At 44.8% G+C, this 17661-nt stretch overlaps 3 protein-coding genes across 4 annotated transcripts; all 3 read right to left on the bottom strand.

The window, feature by feature from the left end:
- Positions 1 to 1324: 1324 nt before the first annotated feature.
- LOC115528763 (P2Y purinoceptor 13) lies at positions 1325 to 5987 on the bottom strand. Of its 2 annotated transcripts, XM_030337063.1 has the most exons (5): positions 5765 to 5987; positions 5402 to 5475; positions 4697 to 4907; positions 3608 to 3997; positions 1325 to 2677 (listed from the first exon to the last, which is right to left on the bottom strand). In XM_030337063.1, exons 3-5 carry the CDS (start codon positions 4892 to 4894, stop codon positions 2198 to 2200), a joined length of 1068 nt encoding a protein of 355 aa, XP_030192923.1. In that variant the 5' UTR covers positions 4895 to 4907; positions 5402 to 5475; positions 5765 to 5987; the 3' UTR covers positions 1325 to 2197. The 2 variants fall into 2 exon arrangements, with proteins under 2 accessions (XP_030192923.1, XP_030192924.1); XM_030337064.1 differs by lacking the exon at positions 5765 to 5987 and having other exon boundaries at positions 5402 to 5666.
- A 1007-nt stretch (positions 5988 to 6994) lies between these two features.
- LOC115561799 (P2Y purinoceptor 13-like) lies at positions 6995 to 10876 on the bottom strand. Its single transcript, XM_030382034.1, has 2 exons — positions 10810 to 10876; positions 6995 to 10102 (listed from the first exon to the last, which is right to left on the bottom strand). Exon 2 carries the CDS (start codon positions 8216 to 8218, stop codon positions 7247 to 7249), a length of 972 nt encoding a protein of 323 aa, XP_030237894.1. The 5' UTR covers positions 8219 to 10102; positions 10810 to 10876; the 3' UTR covers positions 6995 to 7246.
- Positions 10486 to 13928, bottom strand: LOC115561798 (P2Y purinoceptor 12). The gene is made up of 3 exons (XM_030382033.1): positions 13712 to 13928; positions 13151 to 13387; positions 10486 to 13039 (listed from the first exon to the last, which is right to left on the bottom strand). Exons 2-3 carry the CDS (start codon positions 13373 to 13375, stop codon positions 12209 to 12211), a joined length of 1056 nt encoding a protein of 351 aa, XP_030237893.1. The 5' UTR covers positions 13376 to 13387; positions 13712 to 13928; the 3' UTR covers positions 10486 to 12208.
- Positions 13929 to 17661: the final 3733 nt, after the last annotated feature.

Genomic DNA, 17661 nt, shown 5'->3' on the forward strand with positions numbered 1-17661 from the left:
ATATATATATATATATATATATATATATATATATATATACACATAAATGTACTATGGAAATATAATATAACATTTGAAAGAAATCACCAGCCTGGTAAATGTACATTTGTGTGTCTAGTGTGTCTAAATAGAAAGGACCCATCCTTTATGTAATGAGATACACCTGTGTTTTTCCTACTGTGAAAAAGTAACTTGTAACAGCACAATACAGTCAAATCTGGTGTTTCGATAATGTTTCGGTACAGTCAAGAGATATATTTGAGTAAGTGTTTATACATTGTTTGCTGCTCTGTCTGTGTCTCAGACCCTTCGCAATAGCCAGGTGATAGTCACTGAGTCAGTCTGTACCTGGGTTGAGAATCAGGGTTTGGTTTAGTTGGCTGAGGGGGCCTATGGGGTTAGAGACAGGGTTAAGAATAGAATGGTCAGGGGTATTAGGATTGGTATAGGGACTGGGGGCCAGGGTTCGCGAGTCTGATGAGAGACTGGGGGTACGGTATTGAAAGGGCAGGGTAAAGGGGGACCAGGGTTAGTATAGGGGCAGCTAGGTGGTCGTTGTTAGCAGGGTTTGGGGTGGACTGTGGTTGTCCGATGGTGGGCAGGGCCGCAGGACCAGTTGGCTGTGCAGGCTTTTCTAAGTCTCTTCGTGAGTGAGGGCCTTGCTGTGAGTGCTGCCATCGCCTTCCTTCATATGATTGACTGAGTTTTAGGCTGTTGGGACTTCTGTCCATTCGTGCCAAGTAGTTGTATGCATACTTTGACCGTATATTTTGTGTTAATGATCATATGTCCCAAATGTCCGCGAGTGCCGACCGCTCTAACTTTATCGCTCAAGCGAATGCTTATTCATTAGAATTTCATACATTTGAGTGTATTTCAAACTATCATAATTCACTTTCTCGGGTCATGTCAGAGAATTTAATCAGACGTTGACAAATGGCCTATAGCTTCCCAGCCGCCGGGCGCCTCGTAGCTCATTAATTTCCAGACCACATATAAGTTTATGTCGACAAGGTGACAAGGGGTGGCATGGAGCCATGGATGTATGCATGAAGCAAGATCCAGATCGTGATTCCCAAAGCTTTCCCCAAGGTTTCGTGCGGCATTGGAAAAAAGCGTTGTCTTTCATCCCGCCTGTAATTGGAAACCATAAAAAAGATGTAGAACTATTGCTTAGGGACGGTCTTCCCGTGTTCTTCGGGCTGTGTAGCATCCGCCCATCCGCTCAGCTCCTCAAAGCAGAGCGGGCTTATGGAAGGAGAACATTAAACCGACTGCCAAAGGATAAAAGGGGATTTGAAGGAAATACCTTGCTTTACGGCAATTATTATTTCCAAAAACATTTATTTTCCAACAGAAATCCACTGCCCTCTGCTGTTCATCCTGGGGAGTCGATGTGTCCCGATCACACTTTCTCTCATGTGATCAGAATTCAGCTGATGGTTTAGAAATAAATGCCTAGCCAAGCACTTTAATGCCCGCACTTCAATCACAAATGTCCATCGGTGGTGAGGCTTTGATTTTTGTCATTATTTTGTAACATACATTTTATTAATTGATTCATTATTTGTTGGACTTTTTATAGGCCTATTGATCCGCAGATGCCAGTATGAATGATATTGCATTGAAACCACATCATAATAACATAAAACACCATAACAATCGTGATACAACTATAACCGTGAAATAAAGATGTTTCCCATATCATAACAATAACGTGTAAAGCACACACTAACCCTGGTTATCGTCCATTCCACTCTTCCTTCCTGCTGGAGTCACTCTGCCCCCACTGTAATTTGCACGGGGAGTGCAGTCGAGGCAAGATAACAAGTTGCAAGCATGAGCCCAGGAAATGTATAAGATGTTCTGGATCAAAAATAGAAACGCTCTCACCAGTGTCACACTGTCTCATGTAGCACAAAACTTAAAAAAAAAACATTGTAAGATACATGTATATATATATTTCTCTCTATATATATATAAGCCTATATTGTCTTTCTTACTAGTATACTAAATAATTTACTTGTTAATTTTTTTATTAATATTAATAATTATTTATTGGTTTCTACACAAAAATATCCTTGGAACATTTCCAAACCTTTTGCCCTACATAACACAAGAAATAACTGTTATATACAAGTGCAAAACCACCACAACCTTCCCCGCCGTGACGGTAACGGTACCAGACGGGGTACGTTCACAGATTATGTTCGCTGCCCGACACCACGTTTGTCGGGACAATCATCGACATCTCCCGCTGGGTGGAGGTTGCCGTGGGCGACTCCCCGATGTCTTGTGGGAGGGGCCTGCGGCTCAGTGTGGCCGTCAGTCGCCTCCGGAACACGCTGCAAAGGAAGATGTAGATGAGCGGGTCCAGACAAACGTTGGTGGCCGACAGCCACAGGGTGGTCTCCTTGGCGACGTACAGGGCTTGGTCGTAGTTGGACCCGCACTGGTTGGTCTTGCCCTTGGTCTGGGTCATTGTGTACGGCGTGCGGACGAAGTGATAGGGGCCAAAGCAGATGAAGAACACCACCACCACCACGAACACCTTGGCCTTGGTGCTGCGGCTGGCTGCCTTGGAGCTGCTCCTGGAGGCCATGTAGGACTCGTACACCTTCTTACTGATGAAGGTGTAGCACACAGCCATCAGCCCGAACGTGCACCAGAACACCACCTGGAAACAGAGAACAAGCGGCACTCGTTACGGTCGTGAGCGTAATGAGTGAATCGTTGGTGTGGATGTAGTGGTTGCTCAGGTCATGGCAGCATCACAAGAAGATAGAATGTGACTTGGATCAGAAATAATTACATATCCAATGTATATATATATATATATATATATATATATATATATATATATATATATATATATATATATATATATACATATACTGTATATGTATACACACCAGCCTGGTCTGTGTACATTTGCATGGCTAGTTGCTACCGGTGCACTGCCATACCTAACACACCAATAATGAATGTTATGAAAAAAAAACTACTGTGAAAAAGGGCCAATGGTATAGGCCTACACAGCAAAAACATCTGTGCATGTTTAACAGGGAATTACTGTATCTTTTAAACCTATTCAACCTGTTTTAATTAGTTATATTTTAGTTTGTGTTCCTTATAAATGGAATGCATTTATAGAGATCTTTTCTAACCAGTGGCCACACAAAGCACCTTACAATATTCATCTTTTCATCTTCAAAAACTGGCAACGGTTTCAACCATGGAAGGCAGGCTCGTGAGCAGTTAGGGTTAGGTGTCTCCTTTCTTAGGGACACCTCTACAATTGAGCAACCTTCCGGTTACCAGCCAACCCGCTCTAGCCAGTAGCCACATGCCTTTATAAAATCGGCGGGAGGAAATGGGACCCTTTTCTAAAGCCAGGCCAGAATCTCTGAGCCAGAGACGAGGATAAATTCACTCAGGTGGTAGGGAGACCAGCGCTTGGACAAAGTGACGATGGGGTTGTGGATGTTACCCATACAAAACGGACAAACACAGACATACAACTCATGGAATAAAGCAAACCACAGAAAAGCACTGATTAAACCTGAGCGTGGGCAGTAAAGCAGCGGACCCCCGACGGACCCCTCACCAGAACGAAGTAGGTAAATCCCTCGTGCCACGCCATCCCCGCCTCTCCCTTCATGGTTGTGCACTTGAACTTGGCCCCGGGGGACAGGGGCATGCGGTCGCTGAGGACGGTGTTGGGCAGCGCCAGGGAGAGCATCACCACCCAGACACCGGCGCTCAGGACCTGGCCAACCCTGACTTGCTGCAGGGGCCCCTTGCCGAAGGGCCGCACGATCTTTAGGTAGCGGTCCAGGCTGATGAGCCCCAGCAGGATGATGCTGATGTACATGCTGGTATAGAAGAGCACGGCCGAGTAGCGGCAGTAGACCACGCGCAGCTGCCACGAGCCGATGCCCGCGTCGCTCAGCACCTTGATGGGGAAGGTGAGCGTCATCAGGAAGTCGGCCACCACCTGTCAATCAACGAGCCAATGGGGTTGCTTTTAGATGGAGGATACATGGGTATGTGTCATCATCGGTAAAGTCGGCCACCAACTGTCAATCATCAGGAGGCCAGTATTGATTAGAGATGGAGAATATAGGACCTATGACACTATATCAAGCAACCACGTCAACGATGATAGATAGACAAAGACGCTGTTTATATTTGTATGCCATTTGGTAGACACGCAATCTTGCATAAAACAAGTGAATACAATATTAGTCTTGGATGGCCATCGAGGTTGGAATCGCCCCCTAAACCAACGCTCACCTCCCGGGCTCCTTACGCTTCCGGACATGGCACTGTCTGATCAATGAATAGTGTAGTGAAGGGGGCGTGTTAAGCCCAAATGCGCCCTAGTAAAGTGCTTGTCTGATACATTTAAATCTTGCGTGCATTTTAGGACTGCTAAAGCGAGAGAGACTGATTAACTTCAAACTTGCGTACGACTTACAATAGTGCGCGTCTGATTAACTTAAAACTTGCGTGCGATTGACTAAAGCGCGCGTCTGATTAACTTAGAACCTGCGTGCGATTGACTAAAGCGCGCGTCTGATTAATTTAAAACTTGCGTGCGACTTACTAAAGCGCACCTGCGAGTTATAAACCGTACGCGCACAATGAGTCCCATGTCGCATCCCGGGCTCCGTATCCGTAAGTTTTTTCTCACCACATTTTTGAGATACACCACAAACGTGGAGGTACTGGGGATTTTGAAGAAGATCCAGGCGGCCAGGGAGTTGAGCACCAGGGCGCAGAGGAAGAGCAGGCTGTACAGGCAGGGGAAGACCACGGAGGTCACGCTGGTGTCCCGCCGACACTGGACGGAGTTGTTGGGCAGGCTGATGTTCATCCTCACAACCTGCATTGATGTACAGAGTCTGCAACAGAGAGATGAAACAGCCCTTTCAAACCCATTCCATCAACAATCCCCGTGGGGATGGGAATGCTGAATGGGTCTTTTCTTAAAAATATTTTGTTGTGTGGGGTGGATTATATTCTTAGGTCCACCCGGGGAATAGCCCCAAACTAATAAACATTTTAATCAAAACATACTTAACGAGACTTCACATTGAACAGTGAAGTTTTCCAATAATGTACTCAATAAATACAAGAATAGTTCTAAAATAAGCTAACTGTTGAGCACACAAGAATAACATCAGAGTTGGAGTGTATGCTACAGAATGGTATAACTAGGGAAAACTCCCTCAGAAATGGTTTAAATTCTTTAAAAACATGTGTAGACGAGAAATATGCATATATACATATACTTGTTTTAATGTAATACATTTGTAATACTTGAATGTATTGGTCTCTAACTAAAATAAACTGTACACTGCACACTATATACCGCAGCTATAATTTGAACGCTTACCTCTCAGAGTATCCTTATTGTCTTGTTCGTGGGAACATGTAAAGCACTTTCACAACCAGAAATGATATATAGCCCTACACATGAAGAAGTGAAAGAAGTTGAATAAGCTTTTTTTATCCACTGAAAAAACCACCCAGTCAGCTACAGCTGAAACAATCTGTTTCAACCCCACGCACCACTGTAACCTGTGCATGTATGTGTGTTGGTGTGAGTGTGTGTGTGTATCTGTGTGTGTGTATGTGTGTGTGTGTGTGTGTGTGTGTGTGTGTGCGCGCGTGCGTGTGTGCGTGCGCACATGTGTGTGTATGTGTATGTGTGCGCATGCGCCCGTGTGTGTTTGCCCCTCATTTGATGTGCTCTTACAAAAGGTGGTCTCCGGTTCTTATGTGTGTCTGTCTTGTCACAATCCAAATGAGCTTTCCATTCTGCCCCAGAGTGAAAGAGCCCTTCCTTTCTTGCTTCCTGTTCCTATTGTCAGCCGAGTGGTTTGTTTTGCTCCGTGCCAGTGCCCCTGCCTCCGCTGGTTTGAGTAAAGTCTTACAGGCTGTGGATGGGCACTGAGGGGATGCATTTTTGCACCTACCAGAGACATCCTGCTGCACCTGCACACCCACAGCTCCTCCCCAGGCCAGTGAAGCATAACCAACGTCTACCCACCCGCCTCCGCAGTCTTATCGTTACCTAATCTTCAGACAAACTCTGGGCCACATCAGCTCATAACCACATCCTATCAGAACAGTCTTTTACAGTAAGCAATCACATCATTCTTTTCTTAAGTATCTTTTGTATTAATGAGTGTTTGTGTGCATTCCTGTCACTGGAAAAGTGTGACGCTTTCACCAAACACAGTGTTACAATGCATATCTGCTCATGGCTGTACCCACATTTGAATCTATTGTATTTTTTATATAATATGTGTTTGCGTTGATCCCTGTCAATGGGAGAGCGTGTATAGTCGCTTGTAGCTGGTCTCTGACGGGGCTTGCCTTTCAACAGCTTTTTATTCCCTTTTGTGCTATCATTACAAAAATAGCATGTGTTTCTGAGAACCACATCACATCATTTCCTGTGTGGTGGGAGCAGTACCACAGGCTAGCATTTCCTCAAGGATTATTCTATTATTTATTTGGATCATTTATTCATGGCCTGTCTTGAGCCATTCAAAATCTTCAGCTTAAGAATTTTGCTGGTTCTGATGGTCATTATGATAAGGATGATGACAATGATGAAAATGATGGTGATGATGGTGGTGATGATGATGATGATGATGATGATGATGATGATGATGATGATGATGAAGATGATGTATTAACCATGATTTAACTATCTTCTATACATATCGCTTTTCGATACCCCTTACTGCTTGTATACCTCAGTGCTATTATACATGTTTAGCATATATTTTAGTCAAATATCCTTAAGTATACATCTTCTACTTTATTGTTTAACAACGCCTCCCCGACAAATATTTCCCAAGAGTTTGTACATGTACCAACTCATAGACGTGAATCAAGTAACCAAGTAACCAGTGACTAGCAAGACTATTCTACTGATCTTCACCATGAAAATGACACAGCAAGGCAGTTCCGTGAGAATTGTTTTATGTTATGGTTTTGTGTTGCAGTGGAACAGGAAGCAAGCGACCACTTCAGGACTGTTGTGGCCGCTACTAACAAAGAATACACATGCATACCAGTTAATAAACGGGTACCAAGAGACACAAAGGAAGTTAGACCTAGATAGTTCAACAAAAAAACACAAAAGTCAAACCACACATGCCTAGTTATCTGCCTTCTGCTCACCGAAGAAGCAAAAACAAACCGGTCACAGGTCTCAGGTTGGCCTTTATGATTTACCCCACGCTCGAGGTCTCCTCCACGCATTCCCTGCGTCTGTAATCATGGCCGTGAGCTTCTCGTTATACTCTCTGCACAGGAAGAAGTACACGATGGGATCCAGGCAGACGTTGACGGTGGCGAACAACAGACCCAGCTCCTTGGCGTAGCGGCTCAAAGGGTCACTGCAGGAGCCGTTCGATTTGGTCTGCTGGAAGGTGTATGGGACTCGGACCACGTGGTATGGCCCGAAGCACACCAGGAACACCAAGAGGACCAGGAAGACGCGCAGCTTGGTCGTCTGCTTGGCCTGGCTGTTGCTGCTTCCCGACTTGCGGAAGGACTGGATGACCGTCTGGGCGATGCACATGTAGCACACAACGACCAGCACACAGACCAGCCAGAAAAACAGGTTGAGAGAGATAGTGATCACTTCATGGACCCTGATACCCGGTTCCCCTTTGTAGAACATGCAGCTGCCCGCGGCGGATGATGTGTTGGGGTAACGGTCGGTTAAAACCATGTTGGGTAACCCCGTGGTCGTGATCATGAACACCCAGACGATGGCAGAGACCCATCTCCCAAAGAGGAGGTTCTGGCACAACATCTGACCGCGGGGCTGGACGATCTTGAAGAAGCGGTCTACACTGATGAGGCCCAACACAGAGATACTCACGTACATGCATGTGTATTTCATGGGCTTTAGGAAACGACAGGAAAACATATGGAACACAGCCGACACAGTGTTGAGATCCTGAAAGACCTCGAAGGGGATCAGCAGAGTCACAACCATGTCAGACAACACCAGGTTCCCCAGGTACACCATGAAGGTGGAGGTGGAGCGGACGTGCAGTGAGATCCATACCGCTATGCTATTGAGCGCAACACCGAAAGGAAAAATTATACAATATAAAAAGGGCAAAAGCATTCCAGGCCCACTGGGACAGTCCGTCATGGTAGCAGATGTTACATTCGATGTCATCGTTGCACCTAGAGAAGATCAGTGGGTCACAAACACAAACATGTCATGTAACAGAAATTGTTATTGTTGACTACCAATTGAATACTAATTTAATGGAGCTTGGATCAAACACGTCAGGAGCAGTTTAAGAAAAGGCAAACGACACAGCACACGTTGTAGCAGGCATGAAGAAACCACAGGGTTGTTAAAGCTTCGGGATATTATTGAATCGATCGCAAAAAGTAAGTACAGTCTAATTAATGCAATTTTGTGGAGCAATCCTAATGTAAAATATTGCTTTGTGAACTAAATATATAAATGCATGGATCGTAGGAATTATGATGTTGTCATCACACTCACCGTGATTAGCTCAGCTTTCGGAATGGCATAATGCATGAAATGTATTGAGAATGGGGTACTGCATGTATTCTTTAGAAGGTCGCAGTTTGGTAACACCTTTTTCTCCTAATAAACAAAGTGGTATTTCATCTGTGACCGGGAACACAGGTCATCCGGGAAAATGCAAAGATAGGGAAACATATTCGTGCCTCGCTCAGTTAAAACAATGAAGTGTTTTCTTTTGTTGGCGGTAAAAACTGCGGTCTCTGTACAGATGCATCAAGTTTTGTTGCATGTAATTTACAAAAAGTAGAAGTTGGATTATAACGAACATACATAGCTTACCTGTACACACATGATGCACAATCACACACATTATGAAGTCAGCACTGTTCAGACATCCAGCTTTGCATACATATTGTGCATAGAGGTAGATGTAGGAAACAATAGGATAAGATTGTTTACAATTGAAACACAATTGATAATTATTTCACTATCTTTGATAAAGCTTGTTCCTAAAAGCTTTCTGTAGGGGGCACCACAAACCCACATTTAAGGGAAACAATCAAACGCTCATGATATTGTTGAGCATTTACTTTGAGCATTATCATGCTCAATGTTCATGACAATGCCTACTTTTATGCATCCAATACAATATTTACCAGTTTTCCTATATTTGACAAAAAAAAACATTCAATGTATCTACTGCGAGGCAATTTCTTCTATTTCCACCTGAGATTTGGGAAGTACTTTCCCTCTGCATCATCACTACCACTTTTGCTCTAAACTCCTCGCACAGAAAGACACAGAGGAAGGCATCCAGACATAAGTTGTTGCTTGAAAGCCAGACATCGATGTTGTGTGCCATCTTCAACCAATGTTTCCTACACACAGACGAGAGTGCGTACCACTGAGGCACGCACTGTGTGTCTTACGGGAGTGCGAGAACGTAATACGCATTCTGGGCAAAGGCATAAAACATACTCAGAACACGAGGGTGACAAGAGAGACTCTCAGTTTGGTTTTTTACTTCCCTCCAGTGTTACTGCTGCCAGACTCTCTGAACGACTCGATGAGCCTCTTTGTGATGAGCTGTGGTACAGAGTTGTTCTCAAACACTAAAGGGCTGATTATGGTCCCACGTCACACTTTTTTGGTTCTGCGTGAATGTGGGACCATAATCAGCCCTTAAGCTCTGCCCGAGCAACTTAACACTGGCCTGGCGATTTTGAAAAAACGATCTAGGCTGATGAGCCCCATTAAACAGGTACTTTTGCGCAAACAGCAGTAGAAGACAACGTTGGAGTAGAGACATGCAAATGCTTTTAGGCTCACAGCTGCTCCCGGGGGGATGCTGGCGGCCCGGATTGGGACAGTGTGGTGATGAGGGCTGATGAAGTCAGTGGCCGCCAGATGTTTCAGATACACCCTGAAGGATGAGTTGGCGCGGTCACAGATCCAGGTAGACACACCATTGAGAACAGAGCCATGGGGAAGGTACAGAGATACAACCAGGAGACAACCGTGTGTGACTCATGGTAGGTGTGTGGGCCCTCAAGTCCAGTGCTGTTAGAAAAGGGAAAGAACAACAGGAAACAAAACTGAAATTGAAATTTCACGCAAATGAAGCCGGCTTAGTGTTGTCCGATATGTTTTGTTGACTTTCAGGATTATGTTATGGAAATTCAAATTATGTTAACTAAATGCTTTGAATGTGCTCCGTTTGGGGAGCTTAACAGGATTTGCATTGTTCGTAAGTTAGAAGTTTGTCTTTACCGAGTGCTGCGGCACGCACCACCGGCTCATTTGTTTATTTCCTGGATTTTAAACCTGTTTCTTTTTAGACTTTAAATCTAGCATTCCACGCCACAACCATTGGCCTCTTCTAACACATACACAGACAAGCCTTGCCATGGTTAAGAATAGGTTGTATAAACCTCAACTGCAAATAAACAAACTGAAAAAGTTTATTGGCCAGTAAAACAAGGACAAAATAAGCATTAGAGAAAAATGTCAACAATTACTTTTTACCGGTTGTGCTTGCAATACCTTAAAAACTGGTCACTGTAGGTTTTTTCAGTCAACCCAAAACCAACAAAGGCTTCAAACGCGACAGAATGCCAAACAAATATTTGTATTCATATACATTACACGCAATAATGTTCAATGAAGATATCGATCCAATGCACAGCCATTCATCCGTTTGTTAATACACAGGGATGCTGTATTCAGCTGACATCACCATGACATCCGTAGAGGTACAGGGAACTCACCAAGAGACTGTCCTCCTCAGCCTCGCACCTAGACGAATTCTTCAGATCTAATGGACCTTCAAAGTGGTCAGACCGTTACACCTTAAAGATGCAAATCAATGAAAAATGACCTATCAATGGGTGAAAACACACTGGTGGTATCTATGTGTTCCAGCTCTGTGCTTCAATCCATTTCCATGATCAATTCATTGGTTGATTGACTATCTGTTTGATAAGAAAAAGATCCTAATGTTTGCAATATAGGGAAATGCATGAGTATTATAACAAGTACAAAGAAGTTGAAAGGGGTTGAGGACATCTTGGGGATAGGCTAATGTGTGACGGTAGCAATGAGATCACTGATGAATCCTGAGGTTCTTTGCGACGATGGATAGAACATTTCCTGTGATGTTACTGAAGCTTAGCAGGATCTCTTGGCTAACTATTGAACCTTTTAGACATTGAGCAGACACTTACATACATGTCATCAATGAGCAGGCGGGCGGAAGGCATCTTACTCAGTGATGCCTGCAGGGAGATGGCAGACATTGGACACAGAGCCACAGATGACATCACGTCTCCAGCTTCCATCCCACTTGTACTAAACACCATCCTACGGCACATTGCAAGCCACATATTTAAAAGAAAAACATAGAAGTGGATTTGCCATATGAGTCCATTGAAATCGGCTATTCAATTCAATTCCATTTACATTTCCAAATATTGGCTAAAACTATGAGAATAAATACCCTCTGATGATCCATAAGATAGAGAATATCATTAATTGTAGACTATCCGATTTACCTACTACCATGCTGTACCATATGTCTGGGGAGAATGAAACAAAGCACCGCTCTCCAAGCTCATTATTTAGCTTTAACTATCACCATCTATCCCCAGGAATTAGGTATCTGCATATATCTGACATATTTGTTGATAAACAAATGTGATGAGAAGAATGTGTATTACACAGTTTACTTTAATATAAACCCATTATAATGTACATTGTTTATTAAAGTATGCATTTTGCAGGGGTTCTCAGTGATCAGGTCAAATGTATTTAGGTATTCAAAGTGCAAAACCTACTGACTGCTTTCGTTATTGTAAGCCCGGCTGTATGCAATAATTCATTCATGCTCTATTTAAACTAGCCTTGAGTGGACCAAAGTTCACTTTTATCTATATATATATATATATATATATATATATATATATATATATATAATAAATTAAATTTATATCTTAATCTGGTACTCTAAGACGCTATATATATATATATATTTATATATTTACACTACCATGTTGCTTTAAAGAGGATGTCTACAGCTGATCCGACAGTCCAATAACATATATCCTGTAAAAAATCATCCTTCAAAACTTGGGACTTGTTCCTGGTACCCCTCGTGTGTGTCTCCCGGTTCTACACCCCAGCAGCAGCTGACTCCCCCAGGGGGGTGCTGGCCGTGTTCTCCCCCGATGCCAACCCTAGCCAGCTGCATGTGCCCGGGGCCACCCTGAGGATCCGGAACAGGGTGGTCCTGAAGGACTGGCAGAGGAAGAAGTAGATGAGGGGGTCCAGCAGGGAGTTGAGAGAGGTCAGCCACAGGGTGATCTCCTTCAGCTGGAAGAAGAACAGCTTGAGCCGGCAGTCGAACAGGAAGTCCCGGGTCTGACTCATGGTGTACGGCACGCGGGCGAAATGGAACGGCACGAAGCACACAAAGAACACGGCCAGAACCAGGAACACGTTCCCGCTCACGCTCCTCTTCCTGGGTTTGCCTCCGCCCGGTGTCGTGGCTACAGCTCCGCCCGCGCCGCGGTTCCTGGCGCGGGAATAGGAGACGTACAGCTCCTTGGTGATGAGGGCGTAGCACACCACCACGGCCACCAGGTTGACCCAGAAGATCACCTGACACACGTGGTTGACCACCTCGTGCCAGCGCAGTCCCGCCTCCGTCTTCAAGTCGCTGCACTTAAAGCGTGGCGAGGCGGGGGTCCGGCTGGTGAGTACCACGTTGGGGATGCACAGGGCCAGCAGGGAGCCCCAGATGGCCCCCGAGAGCAGCTTGCGCCTGGTCAGCCGGGCGGCGTTGGTGCCCCTGAAGGGCCACAGGGTCTTCCGGCAGCGGTCGATGCTGATGAGGCCGAAGAAGAGGATGCTGACGTACATGGTGAGGTAGAAGAGGACGGAGGACACGCGGCACACGAACACACGCAGCCCCACCGACGCCACGCCGGAGTCCGACAGGATCTGGGAGAAAATTCGGAAAAAAAACAAGCCAAAGAAATGATAGGATTTATAGGATGGCTCCTTTTGTGAAGGCGGAGCTTTGTGTTTGTATTGCTACGGAGTCGGAACAACCTTGAAGGGGAAGGTGAAGGTCATGACCACGTCGGCCACCACGATGTTCTTCAGGTAGATGATGAAGTACGAGCGGGACGGGATGCGAAAGAAGACCCAGGCGGCCAGGGCGTTCAGCGCCCCCCCAAGCAGGAAGAGGACAGAGTAGAGGACGGGGAAGACCACCGCCTTCAGGATGTTGTCACGAGAACAGCTCCCGTTGGTGTGGTTGAAGGGGACTTCCATTTATATGGTTGGCTATCAAAGTACAGCAGAAATTAAACAAAAAGCAGACCCACACACACAGACACACACACGCACGCACGCACGCACGCACGCACGCACGCACGCACGCACGCACGCACGCACGCACGCACGCACGCACGCGCACACACACACACACACACACACACACACACACACACACACACACACACACAAACAGATTTAAAAGGGGAAACCCACTGAATCAACCAAATTATTTGAATTGATAAAGTCCTACTTTTCTGCATTTTCAAAGTCATATATATAAAGAAACAAATAACGATTTCAGTTTTTCAAGTCTTCAGAGGTTCAACCAACCTGTTGCTGTTTTTCTTGATGACAAAATTGATATTGGAGGTTCCGCTACGAGTTGTACGATGAGTGGATACTATAGGTTATCTTCTGTTTGTTTGTCAGCCTGACTGAATGAAGTTAATCTGGAGGGTTGAAATCGCCTCAAACACACAAAGAACTTTAACCAAATGAACCATGATGATTCACAACTTTCTCCTGTTCTGCTTTCCACTTCCTGACAGAAAAGCCTGTCTGGTTTAAAGGATCTATCCTCACGCGTAAAGGCTTCTTTCAACAAGCGCTGTTGTTTGCCGTTGGTTTTTATATCATTAAGAATATATTATTAAACCTGGTTCCAATTCAACTTCGTATTATACAGTATATTGATTGCACAGAAACTGAAACCTAAATACATTAATATGTGTCTTTGCTTTGTCATAATTGTAGTACTTTTCACACTTTCCAGAGTACGGATTTGTGGATAACAGTGATGTCCATTGGCCCTTGGCCTAATGGTGCAATGGCAAAATAAGAAATGAGTCATAGGATGCATTCAATGCTTACAGGGTTCAGCAAATATGAGGCAAGCAGATCATATTGTTCATCCGCCAAAATGTTTCATCTCCATTTTTAAAATGCAGATTCAGCTCCAACCAAAACACACAGTGAGTCAAAGCTGTCAGTTGCATGCAACAAAGCCGCATAGAGAACCACTGCAAACCACAAGCATTCAGCCTGGCAGCAATACAATCGATTTCATCAGGGTCTCTGTTCGCGCACAAAACCTGCATTTGCAACATTGCTGTATCGGTATCTAACCACACACTTCTGCAACAGCGCGTGGATAACGATCTATGTCGATAGAATAGAAAATTTAAAAACATAAATTGACTTCCCACGTTCAATCAAAGGTCATCCTTTCTTTAATTTCCGAAACTATCCGTGCTTGGTAATGACTGAGTGGGAGATTGTAGATTGAAATGCTATAGCAAGGGAGACTTGAGGATTTCTGAGGATACATGAGGACACACGAGGATAGAATAATAAAATATATAGTCCCACCATGGTGATCTTTGCTCGGTTGTTGTCCTGCGGTAAGATCCAGAGACATGTGGTCTAGAGCCAGTGTCTGTTGGGAGTCACGCAGCATAACCAGTGAGAATGTAGCATGTTGATGGTCTGGTGTAGTAAGATGTCTTTGTTGTCTATCATGTTTGGTGGTCTTTATCTGCACTGTGCTGTCCTCCTGTCCCATTTGGCCGCTGTGACATCTGTTTCAATTTTCAATGTTATGTATTTTTAACACAAACGTGAAGGGTGCTCTGTTGAGCGACAACATATAGATAAAATATATGAATATAATATAATATATATTGTATTATGCTATAATATATATGTATATATATGATATATCACTTGCAGAGGTCCACCTCCTACCACTAATTTCCTATCACCCCACACTGCACTTAATAAACCTGACTGCCAGCATTGTTCTCATGGTAACGTTGCTCCTTCCTGTTTCAGGATATGGATCATCAGCAGCATTCAGTTCCTTAATGCACAAGCGCCTGTTTGTGTGTTTGTATGTGGGTGCTTGTTTGTATGTGTGTGACTGCCTGTGAGTTTGTTTTTACTTTTGCTTTGTCTAAGCTCTATTAAAGACGAATAAAATACAAATAATTAAAAAAGAAAAGAAAGACAACCATGACAGCAGTTCATTTTTTTCTTTAAATATTTTTAAATGACTTCATATTTTAAAATGACTAGCATTAAAAACTATCTCTAGTTAACATGCTCAATAGATTCTCATATATTAGGGAAACTACCAACCTGTCCTATTTTCATAATACCAAATCTAATTGTGTTTACAACTGTGGAGTAAACATTTTCGATGACGGTGTGTCTGTGTAGAGCTGTCGTGATGGGTGAGTTGCATAGATTAAAACAACTGTGAACCCACACACACAAAGACACACACACACACACACACACACACACACACACACACACACACACACACACACACACACACACACACACACACACACACACACACACACACACACACACACACACACACAAAGACCTATACAGAAGCCAAGTCGGGCCGCTTTCAGGCAGACAGGAAGTGGAAACGAGCCAAGGAAATACAGGACTTTACCACCAGGGCCTGCATTTCCATTCAAAAGCTTCTGGACATTTCTAAACCTCTCCCAGTCTGTTTCCCCCTTTCAGCTGGAGCAGACATGTTGCTCGCTCTCTGCCTCCCTCTCCTCTCTGCCAGGGGCCCCAACCAGCAAGCACATATGCACCACCTGGAGCGGGGGGGCCAAGGTCCACAGCCTTCAGCCGGCTGCAGTTTACCGGGCTGCAGGGTGGAGGGCGGAGGAGAACAAAAAAGCCAGTTCCTCTGAACTCCATTCAGCTGGCAGGTCGGAAGCATCCTGCGGAGGGCGCTGTGCTCAACGTGTGAAACCACAAGGGGAGTACAAACGAAAAGGTGGGTGGATCGGATGTGTGAGTCGGAAGATGGATGGCACGGAGACAGATTGACAGGGTATAAACGTGCTGAATCATCAATAAGGCAATACGTTCCCCAACGCTGTGTCTGTGTGTGTTTGTGTGTGTGTGTGTGTGTGTGTGTGTGTGTGTGTGTGTGTGTGTGTGTGTGTGTGTGTGTGTGTGTGTGTGTGTGTGTGTGTATGTGTGTGTGTGTGTGTATGTGTGTGTGTGTGTGTGTGTGTGTGTGTGTGTGTGTGTGTGTGTGTGTGTGTGTGTGTGTGTGTGTGTGTGTGTGTGTGTGTGTGCGTGTGTATGTGTGTCACTGTGTGTGTTTGTTTGAGTGACAGGTACTAGGGAGTTAGACCCTGTGTCACCATGAGTTCTCTCACCCAATCTCTTCTTCCTCTCCTCATCACTGTGACAGACACTGTTTGATTATGTCATATACCTCTTTCTACGTCTAGGTTTTTACATTACTCTATCCTTTTGAGTTGTCAGTGTGTGTGTGCACACACGCACCGCCCACACCCACACATATATACACACACACACACAGACGCCCACACACACACGCGTGTGGTATCAACACATGTCTCTCGGTCTGTTTTGACAGTCTCTAGGAGGATGTGTCCAGCAACTACAGCTGGCTTACGGTTCAGAGTTGCTACGACCCATCTGGCCCCCATGTGGCCGGCGTTCCGACAGCTCATCGCCACAAAGAGACACTATGCATCATCTTATTTATATTGAGTGGACGCCTTTAGCCAAAGAGTCTAACAATACCGTGTGACTGAGTGCCTGTGTGAGTGTGTTTGTGTGTGTGTGTTTGCACCCAGGCACATGCCATTGGTTTGTTATGGGCCCTTTTGTAGCTCGCTGTTTTCATGGTTGCTAACGCTATTCTTATGTTTTTTGGAAGAAAAGGACAATAGCCTGTTTCAGAAGAAGACACACAACCCTCTAAAAAAGAAGGACAACGGGACTGAGCCGTTGTCTGAGCTCACTTGTGGACTATGACGGCAGTTGGAAGGGCTCCTCAGCTCGAGATTCCACTCACTCTCCTCTCCTAGGACCCCTGTGTCCGGTTTAGGAGTTCATAGCGTCTGTCCTCATAAAACAAAGTGTATAACTGCCAAATATAATCGTGCACACGCACACACATGCTCGACCCATACAAGCGTGCACTTGAACACGTACACGCACAAGGCATGCACAGACATGCATACAAACTCACACATGCACACACACACTTTCACGGATGCAGTCAGCTCCTGGGATATGGGTTTTCCATCGCTGAACGCCACTGATTTCATCCCAATTACAAGTCCGTCACACAATCGCTGGTTTCCACAGAAACTGTTTTTGTTTTGCTATTTGCTATGCTTTATTGCGTTCTGTCGTTGTGTGTCTGGCATGAGCATGGAAAAGAGCTTCCTTCTTTTATGATCTCAAGCTTTTGATCCAGCGGGAGT

This window comes from Gadus morhua, chromosome 16, assembly GCF_902167405.1.
Source record: "Gadus morhua chromosome 16, gadMor3.0, whole genome shotgun sequence".
Classification (NCBI taxonomy): Eukaryota; Metazoa; Chordata; class Actinopteri; order Gadiformes; family Gadidae; genus Gadus; species Gadus morhua.